At 36.8% G+C, this 13,912-nt stretch overlaps 2 protein-coding genes across 3 annotated transcripts; one reads left to right on the top strand and one right to left on the bottom strand.

Annotated features, from left to right (window-relative positions):
• The first annotated feature begins 323 nt into the window (after window positions 1-323).
• On the top strand, window positions 324-4,916 carry chrnb3b (cholinergic receptor nicotinic beta 3 subunit b). Its single transcript, XM_079479623.1, has 6 exons — window positions 324-576; window positions 1,246-1,394; window positions 2,438-2,482; window positions 2,674-2,783; window positions 2,874-3,750; window positions 4,174-4,916. Exons 1-6 carry the CDS (start codon window positions 516-518, stop codon window positions 4,318-4,320), a joined length of 1,389 nt encoding a protein of 462 aa, XP_079335749.1. The 5' UTR covers window positions 324-515; the 3' UTR covers window positions 4,321-4,916.
• On the bottom strand, window positions 4,455-13,339 carry itga6l (integrin, alpha 6, like). Of its 2 annotated transcripts, XM_079479622.1 has the most exons (26): window positions 13,254-13,339; window positions 12,912-13,105; window positions 12,202-12,329; window positions 11,975-12,066; window positions 11,657-11,894; window positions 11,422-11,526; window positions 10,972-11,188; window positions 10,626-10,831; window positions 10,443-10,537; window positions 10,222-10,349; window positions 9,929-10,018; window positions 9,779-9,843; window positions 9,075-9,220; window positions 8,855-8,998; window positions 8,593-8,708; window positions 8,100-8,256; window positions 7,487-7,570; window positions 7,310-7,389; window positions 7,094-7,168; window positions 6,832-6,934; window positions 6,164-6,340; window positions 5,921-6,031; window positions 5,674-5,784; window positions 5,481-5,579; window positions 5,232-5,357; window positions 4,455-5,041 (listed from the first exon to the last, which is right to left on the bottom strand). In XM_079479622.1, the coding sequence occupies exons 2-26, from the start codon at window positions 13,085-13,087 to the stop codon at window positions 5,000-5,002; spliced, it is 3,111 nt and encodes a 1,036-aa protein (XP_079335748.1). In that variant the 5' UTR covers window positions 13,088-13,105; window positions 13,254-13,339; the 3' UTR covers window positions 4,455-4,999. The 2 variants fall into 2 exon arrangements, with proteins under 2 accessions (XP_079335748.1, XP_079335747.1); XM_079479621.1 differs by lacking the exon at window positions 13,254-13,339 and having other exon boundaries at window positions 12,912-13,216.
• Window positions 13,340-13,912: the final 573 nt, after the last annotated feature.

Raw genomic sequence — 13,912 nt, 5'->3', positions numbered from 1 at the left:
AGTAGCACATCTAAAATCCCTCAATAAAAACCTGACAAGCACACCATTGGTATTAAAAAAGATGATATACAGTTCTTATATCTAGTATATTTCAGTAATTGCAAATTTAAAAACAAATCTAAAAACATAAACCTAAGTAAAACCTGTCTTTACGCAGACACACTGCTGTTCAAACGTTTAGGGTCCTCTTCCTCATGAAATAATTGCTCACGAAAACCCTCACAAAGAAGGACTTAAAAGAAAAGGTGATACCAACGTCACCTTTGATTTTAAGCGACCTGTTTCTTTAAGGTCGCGTGCGCTCCTCCCTCCCGCCCCGCCGTAGGAAAGAAGCGCGCGGCTAGACTGTCTCTGGGACGGAGCAGCTCAATTAAACACGTTCTCAGCCTTTATGGAAATGTAGTTTTTTAATGCAAACTTTCTAACAATTGTTTTTTTTACAAAAAAGGTTATTCTTAAAGCGCAGTGGAATGCGTTCACGGTTATTTTAGTTTGTCATTATCACCTCTCCTTCAATGATGTTGGCGGTCATTGTTTATTTCACGCTGTTTGCCAACATCATCGCCATTACGCCTGGTAAGTACCGTCCTCTGTTTATGCTTGTCAATGTTCGTGTTATTAAATAACAGTTCGCAGGACTTATGACTTATCATGTTTGCTTATTTATCGTTTTAATTAATGCGTTGATGTATTGCATTTTACCGGTTATTATATAGGCCTACAATACATTTTATTTTTCTATAGTTGACCTAGCTAATCAATATTACTTCAGACCAAAAGCGCAAGCTAATAAGATAAGTCGTAAAGTTCGGAGTTTTTTCTTAGCCGAACAGGGGGTTCTACACTTCTTTGCTTGTTTGCTTTTTCATAATTTCTTTGTTTTTCATATGTATATTTACATATGATGTACGATCCAAGCAGTCTGCCTTGTACAGTCGATGAGTGCGCATGTCCTCATTTAAGGTCAGTAAATGGCCTTCTGACTGTCTAGTATCCGGTTTCTGTCCTTGTCTGTACTTTGGCTATATTCACGTGACTCTTTTACTTTAGTATCAACCTTTAATGAAGTTCTACAACTAAATCGAACACTAATACCTAGTTGAGATGTAGCTTAAGTGTGAAAACATTGGTTGTACATAGTGCAGAAATGATAATGGCAAGGTCATGGAAATAATTATAGTCATTTTCTTATTATGATCATTTATCTAAAGATAAAATAATGTATCTTTATTGTGTTTTTATCAGCAAAAGACTTTGTATCTCTGGCGGAGAGAGAAGATTCTCTGCTGAGAGACTTGTTTCAGGGATACCAGCGCTGGGTCAGGCCTGTTCTGCATGCGAACCACACTGTTAAAGTCCGCTTTGGCTTGAAGATATCTCAGCTCGTGGATGTGGTAGGACAACACACACTAATTCAATCTGATAACTTAATTTGGATACACAATCTTAACGGCTTGGTTTATCCCTGTCCATGGTACTGAAACACAACTAATGTCGCTGTCCAAGGTTTTGAAAGTCATATAGTTATATGTATATAGATATGTATTAAAAAGATCAATATTTCAGTTGGTCTGCTTCCCTGTATATTTCATATCATCTCTCCCTGCCTTTCTCTAAAAGGGTTTTACTGTTCAGAAGACTTGTATGATGGAAAATAAATTATTAACAGAGCTGAGATTCAGTAAGCTCACTTTTGTAAGCCCACCTTCTGTGATTCATTTATCCAAAACTGAACTGATAGGAACAGCCTATCTTTTAAAGCAGTATTAACAGCGCTCTTTTGTGGGTATTAATTTCGTCTCAGTTTCGAATCAACTACATACAAACAACAACCACTGCAGAAGTCACCCAAGTTTATTTGAGTCTGAATGGGTAAATAATATATTCAATGTGTAAAAACTAGTTATGATTTTACACACTGGGTCTGATATTGGCAATAGTGTAAAGTCTCTATAGGTTAATAATAGGATTTTTGGTATTGTATGTAATGTATATGTTAGTTCACATGAAAGCTTTCCTATAAATATAAGCAAAAAGTATGACGTCAATTTACTGTTATGGAACCATGCAATCTGATTTACTAGAGAAGGGCTCAGATGTGCCTATTTGATGTTATTGACTTTTTATAATTCAGAGTATTAGATCACTTTTAAAGTGGTTATGTTGGACATTTATTGAAATAAATGATTAATAATATTGAGGTATATAAAAATACCACCGTTATGAACTGAATCAATCCTGTCAGTTCGACTTTGCCTTACATATCTCATAACAGAAAGATGTTTATTTTGTGGTTGTTATGTTTTTTTAATGGTAATTAATAATGAGTAAAGTCATCTAATATATTGAAAAAATACATTTATAAATCTTATTTTATCGTTTACATCTCGGTTTTGGTTTATGGTGTTACATTCCTATTTTCTGTTTTTTTATTTAGGATGAGAAAAATCAACTTATGACCACTAATGTGTGGCTTTGGCAGGTATGTAACCTCATTTTGATGCATTTTGATTAATATAATGAGCTGTTAAGTTGTTGTGCATGGTGACGTTTTTGAATTCATTGCATTCTAGTATAAAACTAATTCAAAATATGACAAAACTAAAAATGCTACCTGACATTGGTTTTGTTGAAATTTAAAAAAAAAATCAAGTTCAAAATCTGGCTTTGTAGGAATGGATCGATTATAAACTGCGTTGGAACCCTGAGAATTATGGTGGCATCACCTTTATCAGAGTACCCTCGGAGAGCATCTGGCTTCCAGATATTGTTTTATATGATAAGTAAGTTGCTGTAAATTATTTTAGAAACTAGAATAATTTCATTCTGAAAATCATATTGAAATATTAACAATGTCATCCTGTCAAATTTAGTGCTGATGGACGTTTTGAGGGCTCGCTTATGACCAAAGTCATCGTGAGGAATAATGGTCTGATCACCTGGAGACCCCCCGCCAGCTACAAGTCAGCTTGCACCATGGACGTCACGTTCTTCCCCTTTGATCGTCAAAACTGCTCTATGAAGTTTGGTTCCTGGACGTATGATGGAAACATGGTTGATCTTGTCTTAGTCAACCAGCAGGTGGACCGAAGTGACTTCTTTGATAACGGTGAATGGGAGATTCTCAGTGCAACCGGTGTTAAAGGCAGCCGACAGGATGTCCATCTTTCCTACAACTACATCACGTATTACTTCATCCTGAAACGTCTTCCTCTCTTCTACACCCTCTTTCTAATTTTTCCCTGCTTGGGCTTGTCTTTCCTCACAGTGTTGGTTTTCTACCTTCCTTCTGATGAAGGAGAGAAAGTTTCTCTCTCCACCTCCGTCCTGGTGTCCCTCACTGTCTTCCTACTAGTCATTGAGGAGATCATTCCTTCTTCATCCAAAGTCATCCCATTGATTGGAGAGTACATGCTCTTTATAATGATCTTCGTCACCCTCTCTATCATTGTCACTGTGTTTGTTATAAATGTACACCATCGTTCCTCAGCTTCATATCATCCCATGTCTCCATGGGTGCGTTCACTGTTCCTGCAGAAACTGCCGCATTTGCTGTGTATGAGGGGAAACACAGATCGCTATCACTACCCCGAGCTGCACCCCCAAGGCCCTGATCTCAAGCCCCGAAGCAAGAAAGGGCCACCTGGCCCTGAGGGTGAGGGTCAAGCTTTGATCAATATGCTTGAGCAAGCTACCAACTCTGTTCACTACATCTCACGGCATATTACAAAGGAGCATTTCATTAGAGAGGTAAGATCCCTGGGTAATAAACACAATGTTAAAGGTATAGTTCCCCAAAACCATTTATTCCCCTACATGTTATTTCAAACCTGTTTGACATCTATGACCACAGACATATTAGGTTTTGAACAACATAAGGGTGAATAAATAAGGACATCATTTATATTTTTGGATGAACTCTCATTTAAAATAAATACACTTGCCCCTGACCTTTGAATGAGCAACACCAACATATTCCTCTGGGTAGACAGTAGATGACATTGATGATGATTTGTTGTAATAAGGTCACTCTATCATGGCTATCATCAGTATCGCTTTATGTCAAAGATGACTTTTGATGTTAGCTAATGGCTGCATCAGTGATTATCGTGACTATGACTGCTAAAGATAACAACTGTAATGCTAATAATGATGATTATTTGGCTCTGCCAGGTCGTACAGGACTGGAAGTTTGTGGCACAGGTCTTGGACAGAATCTTCCTCTGGGCATTCCTTACCGTGTCTGTGCTGGGCACCATCCTCATCTTCACACCTGCCTTGAAGATGTTCCTGCGCTCTCCTCATCCTCCTTCCCCATGAGACACATGGCAAATTTCACCCAAATCTCTAATCACAGGCAACCTCACATCATGCAAGAAAACTATTACTGTCCTTTCACCAATATTACATTCAGAGAAACATAGGTCAACAATACACCAATACAGTGAACAACACAAAGTGGAGGAATTTTTATTTTTATTTTGTCAGATATAGGATTACAAAGTGAGTTGTTTAAAATATAATACTGCTGTCCTTCTGAAAGGAGGTCACCTTTTAGGTTTGTCACTGGGTTTTGCAAATACCTAACCAATAAAAAGTATTAAAAAGTGCTTGTCAACTTTTACAACACAGTGTTTTTTCACACACACACACACATTTTTTTCATTTCCTGAAAAACTAAATTTAGATAAATCTGAGTTTTTGGAAGGACAGCGACGATATTGTGGTTAATACCGGCAATTAACATTAACAGATAAGTTTTTGATAATTATCCAAAAAGATTAGTGTTAAGTAAAACATGTTTTATTTGCAGACATTTTTGTGGTTCATTTTAAGACATTTATTTACAACAGTAAAAAAACACTGATAAGTGCACAACAAAATACATGAAATAAAGATCTATTATTGACCTCTGCAGAAAAAAACATTGAATCAGAGAAGTGTTTGCCCCTTTTTTGACAAAACACTTTTCTTTATTGTTTCCTTGGTTGATGTCTTTTTACACATTCTTCTTGCCACCACACAATTCACCCTTGAAGAACTTTAATTGAGGAGAAAAAACTATTTAGTGAAAATAATATAAAACAGAAGTATACAATTATTTTTTATTATTTTCTTAGCTTCATACTGTTCATAAAGATGAAAGTGTTTTTCTATTTACAGTGTGTTCAAACAATACATTTATTATGATTAAGTAGAAGTGAAAGTTTTAAATAGTAGATACACATTACCTTCCACAAAAGATAACCCAGCAGAGCTGTTAACATCAGTGCAGTCAGTACACTGAGAAAAATAACCCACCACGGGACTCGGCTGAGCAAAGCTGGTTTCTTCTCAGGAAAAACAGTCAGCCTCACCTGTGTGCGTCATAGAAATATGCTGTTACTGCAGGGAACCCCACCTAACATTGCACAATTTTACTAATACTGCATGATTAATGTGCTCTGGACATATTTTTATACAGTACTCATCCAAATAACCTTAGTCTCAGATGGCTGGATTCCAATATTCCCAACAGTTCCATTAAGGCTTACTGACACATCCAGTACAATATCCAGATAGTTTAATGAGCTATACTCCTGTAAAGCAAACAATGTTCGGGATGATTTTATCACAGCAACCGAAAGTCAATTATTTGCATTTTCACTGTTCCCAATCTTAAAGAACCCGTACCTCCAAAAAAGTGCTGTTCCATAAGCGGGAGTGAAGAACAATAACTGCAGTACTGTCTACTGCCTCAAGAGGACAGTGTACCACCACACATTCCAGTTCATCAGCACAAGTCTGAATCAGCAACATGAAAGAATATGTACTCAGCATAGCATGTGGAAAATCTTTGATTAAGCTTTTACAGACACAATTTAATATTGTAACTAGTGATTTTAAAAGCATGGGCCATTGAGATCTCATAAAAAATTACCAGGATTTTGTACTTTCTTGAATTTCCTAAAAACGGCAGAAATCCGGCATCAGTGCTGAGAGCCTCTAGCTCTGTCCCACGCCCCACTTCACGCTTTCCTCTGGGTAACAACTAAAGAGTTAAAAAACACATAAGTCACTTTATGACTAAGGTGTGTATTATAGCGGTGATTCTCAACCACGGTCCTCCTTTTATGTCTCCCGTACATGACACATGCAAATATTTTATATCCCAAATGATTACCTCGATTTTTTTGAGTGGGTTGGTCGCTTCTGAAGGCTTGCATTGAATGACCTTTTGTCCTTGTCCAGTGACCGCCACAAGGTACAGGAACGGTTTTCCCTTTTTGGTTTCTTTTGGCCACTGGATGTTCAGCACAGCAGAAGCGAATGACTTCAGGGGCCGGCCAGTGTTACTAATCTGATCCAACAAAATAATTCACAACATACAACTATGCTCAAATAGGTAAATATGTAGTTACAAATTCTTTAACTAAATAAGCTAAATTCTAAATATTTTCAGACATGGAGACAAAAGAAGGTTTCAGCGGCAACAACATAAACAAACATTATATGGCCCAAACTTAACTTCCAGTAGACCTGTGCAAATAATCAATAAGTGTTGAGTAGTTTATATTATAAAAGCTAAATGATTGCAATTAATGTTCAATAAAAGATTAATATATTGTAAATTAAATATAAAGTAAATTGTTATATTTGCCCCTAGCCATACTTATAACCAAACTCATACCGTAACTTAACTTCGGGCCAGGCATCATATTGGATAGGAATAAACAGATTAACAGCTTAAATATACTGTAATATTTTATCTATTACATTAAGTATTGTCATTTTATATAGTAACTAAATACGTTTTTTTAAGAGTGACTTTGTTTCCCATTAGATACCAACCCGGAACTCATATAGGACCGGTGAACCAATATCCTCTTCTTTTTTAATTGTTTTCTCATCTCTCACATCTCCTCCAAAAAACAGCTGGGAAGGTTTAGCAAGACTACAAAGAGAAGAGACCAATATTATTATTATATTATGAGTCATTTCCTTAGCAATGTAAGAGCACTGAAAGTGCATTTAAAGAACTCTATGAATCAGAAGTATTGTGAAAAATTCATTTTCTAAAATGAAACATTTTCTAGTATTTAAAATGACTTACCCAAAGACTTGCAGATGCATTTCAATGAGAATCTTTGCCTCTGCAACAACTTGTGGAATGTTCTGAATGCTTATTCTAAAACAGAGAAATCCAAAAACAACAAATAAATAACATGAAGTGCAACAAAAAGTTGTAGGTGGTATTCATACTAAAATGCTGTTATATACTGTTGGTTTATTTAAAGTATAAAGTTGAAAAACATAGCGGTTTTCTTACGTTTTAAGAGACATTGTCACGTTAGCCCCCGTCACACTCAATGACAGTTTGTCAGTATTTAGTATCAGATAGAATGAAGTCTGAAATTGGTGAACAAAATGCATTAGGAGACTATAAACTGAAAATGCACTTGATGGACTGAAATAAATAAAAAAACTAGTTATGACATCCACTTACATTTGAGTCTCTTTTGAAAGGATTTCCAAGATAGCAATCAGCCAGTGTTCTGTTTTCATTGGCGCTACACTGCACCTGTGTTTTCTGCACAGTGGAAAAAACCCCACAAAATCCTTGAAATAATTGTAATACCTCAAATTCATGCAAACAAAACCTAGCTACTGTACACAATTCATATAGAAAGTTTCAGCGGCAGCAACATAAACAAACGATATGTGGTCCAAACTTGACTTACGGTAGAAAAATAATTAATAACTCTTAAGTAGATTTAATTAAGTTGAATTAATATACAATAAAACATTAATATGACAGACAAATGAAAGCTTTTGTTGAAACTAGTCACTTTGTATAAGCACCTATTTTACTATTGCTCTTTGTATGACATATCGCTTATTGCTCTCTTTGTAAGTCGCTTTGGATAAAGGCGTCTGCTAAATGACTAAATGTAAATGTAATGTTATGTAAATTAATATTATTAAAAATGTAAAATGTTATATTGTTATATTATAACTAAACACACACTGGAAGTTTACTTGGGGCCAGGTCCGTGCGTCCAATGAAACTTGTCCGAAAATAATTTGATTTGTTGTTTCATGTACTCTAGGTGACTCACACTGTTGCTCTTTGGTACAATTGATGATAAGCGCAGATATTCCGGAAACTTCACAGCGAGTTGACTCTGATGTGCATCTTCTCCACCCTTGTTGGTTACAGTAACCTCCAGGGCAACATTTCCATCACCGGGAGAGATGACAGGCATGTGAGGATACCTTTAACAGACACACCCACAATCATGCATTCCAGGCTTACTTGTTTCAACCCCTATTTAACAAGATATTTGAACAAAATGTGCCAAATATAACAAAAAAAAGCAAATGCATTGCCTAACTCCACTATATTATTCAACGCCTTATAATTGGACTTGCATTCTTAATGTTCAAATCAAGTGTTCTGGATTTGTCAGTACATGCAAGTTTTGGAGCTTCATTAATATAACTCCAGCCAAATAATAACAATGCACTCCTTCCTCTTTAGACTTATCTGGCTGCCAAATGCACAAAGGCAGATACAAAAATTCATGCATGAGCCAAAATAAATGTCATTACCCGCTTAGTGGGATGCACTTGTCCTGGTATTTGTCTTTGGTGCAGAATGTGTACTGGAGTTGTAGGTTACTTTGGCAGATATTGTCGCTTCCACAGTCAACATTCATAAAGATAAACTGAGGGGACAAAAGATTTAGACAAGATGGGATAAAGAAAGGTGAGGGTACATCCTAGATTTAATTGAAAAAGTAATATTGCAGGGTTTTATGTGTTATTTTGATCAACTAAATGCTTCGAAAAAAAAACAGAATGATGAATTTACTTCTGCTTTGGTTGTGTTTTCTTGCAAAGTGTTGAGAACAGGTTGTAAGTCAGGGAGGTTTCTAAATGTCTGTTTAGGGGTGTCAGATGGCAGAGAAACTGATAGATCGATGAAAATGCTCGTCAGCTTGTCTTGGATATCTCCCTAAAACAAAACAAAATGTTTTTAGCATACATTCTTGGAGTTCTCAGAGGCAGTAAATCAGACTAACTGAAAGTACCTGCAGTTTGAGCTTGGTTTCGACACACTGCTTCTGACCCTGGCCGGGCAGTTCATGAAATCTCTGTGCAGGATCTACAAAGACCACTCGTGGAGGAAGACCCCTTTCTCTGCGTTCTGCGTCGGCAGTTAGGCTGTACTCGATTCCTGTAAAAGGTTCCTAATAAATATGATTCTTCAAAACTTTACTACAAGCTAATTTTATGCATTAACAGTTAATGCAAAGGTAACATAAGCTGGGAATAAACAACACTTCTTCAGCTTGTATTAAAGGGACGGTTCACCCATCATTTACTCACCCTGTTGGCATTTTTGAAGAATGTTAGTAACCAAAAACCGGTCCCCATTTACTTCTATTGCATGGACACAAAACCAATGCAACTCAATGGGGACCAACGGTTTTCATTCACCAACATTTTTCTAAATATCTTATTTTGTGTTATGCAGAAGTAAGAATGTAATACAGGTTTGAATTGACATGAGGGTGACTAAATGATGAAGGCATTTCTGTTTTTGGGCGAACTATGCCTTTAAGCTAGGTTATTCATGACTTGGCATTTAAGGAAAAGCAGGAGAGAATACGTTTTAACAGGCTGATGTTTGCCATCCACACCCAGTCTGAATGACTCACAATAATGCAGCAATATCGCCCAAAGCTTACTTTATTTAAGAATGCTCTATGTGATTCAAAAGTAATGGACTCACTGATTTTGTGATTGTATGTCGCTGGTTGTGCAGTGTAAGAAAAACAGGAGCGTGCTGTAATAAAGCTGAAAGATGTCATTAGAATGTGTGTCAAAAAGACAAATGTATAATACAAAGAAATTTGTGTGTTTCATGTAGCTGTTGTCTCACCATGGATTGGTCTTGCAGTCCTGTTTTTTCAAATCAATTCTATCAGGTGTTAAAGTAAAGCTCTTTTCAATGTTTATCACTGGTTTAGACCTTCAAAAAGAAAACGTGAGCTTAGTATTCCAACTTGTACAGAATCTGTATGATAAATGATGACAGTGCAAAATGTGGTGTGGGAATAGCATGCTCATTGAAAAGTAAATACAATAAAAGTGCACAGGGAGGCCAGCACCTTTCTCTTACTTTTTGGATTACTGAATGTGATAGCCCTTTAGAATTTTTTTTAAGAAACTAACCTATAAATGAGCACAGAATCTGAACCTGAACCCACAGCAAGGTCCGGATAGCCATTGCTGTCTACATCCATATTGCTAGCCAAAGAATAGCCAAACAATTTGATATCATTGTCCCCAGCTTGTAAAACCTAAATACGGAGAGTAAAAAAACATGAATGAGAATTAAAAATATCAGAGTAACCTGTGATCTATTATTGCGTTTGCTGAACACTTTTACACACCTGCTGTGGTTTCTGATGGAAGCCTGCAGGTGAACCATGATACAAATACACTCGACCTTTTCCAGAATCCTCATAGGGAGAGCTCACTGCAAAATCTGTCCATCAGAAAACATCAGTTGTCATACAAATGCAATGTAAATATTGTAGCTTAAAACAGAGGTGAAAAAAGACCTTTCCATCAACCTTGGTATCCATCTTGATTTATGTCTCCAGTCTGTGCCACTGCCAGTCCAAACATGGAGTCTCTTTTCCCATAGAGAGCCACTGGGTCGATTCGGTCCCATCGCTGTGCTCCACCCTGGTTGATGTAAACAAACACGGCCCCTCCCACATCTTTGTCCATGTCTTTCAGGGAGAACTGGGGTGCACCCACAACAAGGTCATCCCACCTGCCACAAGACAGTCATCATTATAAACTGTCATTAATATAAACAGAGATGTGAATGTACGATGCCCCGATTACTCATATAATATTGCAGAACCACATCCTGTTTAGTCATGTACGTTTCTGTGTCTAGTGAGGACTCACCCATCTGAGTTTAGATCAAGCACAGCGAGGTCATAGCCAAAGGAGGAGGCCAATTCAGGACCTTTAAGGATTTGTTCTGCTTTCAAGGTTTTAGGCTCCGATTTTTCATCCGGACTCAGCAGCACAACCTCTCCACTGTGGCCTGAGCGTGGAGCCCCTGCCACTACATTCAGTTCTCCTTGCTTGATAATGTTCATCCCACTATCGAGAGCATAGCCTGAGAGATCATCATCAAGTTATTTTTTGTTTCGTGCCAAAAGCAAAACATTTATCCAGCATATCCCCATACATGCACAAATAATTCTTCGGACAAAAATGAGCAAGAATCAGGTGTTTAGAAATAATAGCATATATTAAATTAAAAAAAAATATTGTTGCTGATGTATTCACATTAGTGGAAGGACATCTACATCAAAGTTTATGAATAGCATCTAAAAAGTGGACAATCACCTAAATAGCTGCTGATGCCGACAGGAATAAGATCTTCTCGACGCTGATCTCCTGTTTCATAGGTGTCTAATAGGAAATCATCAACAGGCTCCATCTGCACAGTGCCTTCCAAATGAAAAACACATTTTATTTTATTATAGTAATACGTCTGACATAAAACGGTTTAGCATTTATTGACTATGTTTTTATTGAGTACTTTTATATCAACAAATCTGTCTATAAAGCTTTGTAGTACCTTTCCACTCATATGCTCCTGGAGCTCCAAAAACAACGTATTTGCTGTCTCTGGTAAACGCTACTGAGAGGCCCTGTTGACAATATCCAAACATATGCTTCTCTGCTGGACGATTCTTGCAAAATATCCTTGTGTCCTCGTCACCCGCCTCCACCTTAAGGTCTTGTCCCAGAACAAAACATCTGCCCAATACTAGCTGATTATCAAAACTCCAGTCTTGATACCTATGGGCGCAAGTCTAGATAAAACCCCATTTATACATTAAACATAGCATCTAGAACGTTGGGATTTTGAATTTAAGCATTACTTTCCACTTACCACTACTTTTTTTCCTGGACCTTGACTTTTTACACGAACACCCAACCATTGGTTTTCTCTGTGGTCTTTTCCTGCCCTCTCCTTTGGACGAACTTCAAGTATAGACAAGGGAGTTAAGACCGAATCTTATACTGCTAACATTAATGAATAGTCAATAAACACAAAGCACTGTGCATATTGGTACCGAATTCAACAATAACACATAGTATAATTTAACCACAACTAACCTTCTACGTCCAAGACGATGCGTTCACAATCATCAGATCGTGTGGTGAATTTACACCGATACAGACCTCCAGACATATTGGCTTTTTGAATGGGAAACCCTTTTGCACGAGGAGCTCCGATAAGCAAGCTGAGGACGCACGTGATGAAGTTTAGATCAAGTGTTGGTATAACAATACAAACTGAAATTGTAATATTGTGTATTATGTCTTCTATTCCTTTCTTAAATATATCCTATTTTATATTTGTTCCCTTCCAACTGATAACGTCCCACCAAAAGAACCCAACACATTACCAGTAGAGACCCACAGAGGCTATTCCAGTTTCCATTAAAATCAATGCAGTTCCAATAATGACCTTTAAATCCTAATGAATTAATTTGATGTTTTCTATTGTTTTTTATTGCTTTACCTCGGATGTTAAATTGTTGATTTACTGCAAGGTTTTATTGTTTATAATAACTGCTGAAAAAACTATAAATAAGTGGTATGTGATGAATTCTATTGTTGGATTGTTATCTGGCAGATTAATCACAATGGAATAATGCCACAAAACACACTGCATTTTTGCTAAATAAGAAAAAAAGTTGTACTATTAAAGGCACAAACACCTTACTGATTTAATAAAAGAACATAACAAAACAAAAAACCACTGTCCATTCAATAGTTTGCATGCGTAAACCAAAGACTCCATAAGGTGAATAATGTCTCACAAACGCTCGTCAGACGGCTGGAGCTGATGGTGCATGGCCATGGAAAATCCAAACAATGTGTTTGCCTCTCCGCGTTTCTTGATGACGCTCTGCGTATCCAAGTTAAAAGAAGAAATCTGCTGGATGATGCTGAGTAGCCACACGGTCACGGCGATACCCCAGTGCTGGGAGATCATGATGATATTTCTCTGGAGCTGAATAGGAACCGAGTGAACGTCTCTTGTAAAATCACAGAGAAAACACGATAGAACAAACACAGGGTGAGGCCTTTTATATAAGCCTCGGTTGATTTATCGCTCCGGGGTGGGGATAATAACTGTAAAACAAAGAGTTAATGTTTACCTGCACAGGAAACTTCAACGCACGCCCACCTCCTGGCAAGTTTAGTCAAGTTCAATCTGCCTGTTTCAACAGCGCAATGGATTGGCAATGAAGCAGATCAAGTTGGTAGATGAAGCGTAGTTTATGCGCACTATGCAGTATACAATAGCTCTCCAATAAATATGTATATATATATATATATAAATATATATATATATATAAATATATATATATATATATATATATATATATATAAAGTCGAGTATATACCTCCAAACCAAAGGAAATTGTGTGGCTGCTTAGTAGTGCAAAGAAAAATGTGATTTGTCCACTCGCTGGGGTGAAGTCAGGATAGCGTTTTTAAACATTGCACCACAAGATGCCGCCAGAGATTAATAGAGTAAAAAATGATGACCGATCGATTTGAATTAAGTGGATGTGGATATAAAGACAGAGAAACACACAAAATAGATGGAGGTAGTCTTCACAAAATCAGGCCTATAAATAATATTAGCAACGGCAGTAATGCTTGTGAGTTTAACTAAGAATGCAATATATTTAATACTATATTTAATGATTTAAAAAAGGCTGGAAACACACATCTGTTTCATACATTTAATTCATACAGTTTTAACGTGAAATCACATCTTATCTCTTTTCTATTTAGTTTTGATTAACTA

This window comes from Barbatula barbatula (genome assembly GCF_947034865.1).
Source record: "Barbatula barbatula genome assembly, chromosome: 18".
Classification (NCBI taxonomy): domain Eukaryota; kingdom Metazoa; phylum Chordata; class Actinopteri; order Cypriniformes; family Nemacheilidae; genus Barbatula; species Barbatula barbatula.
This window is presented reverse-complemented; position numbering and strand designations above follow the sequence as displayed.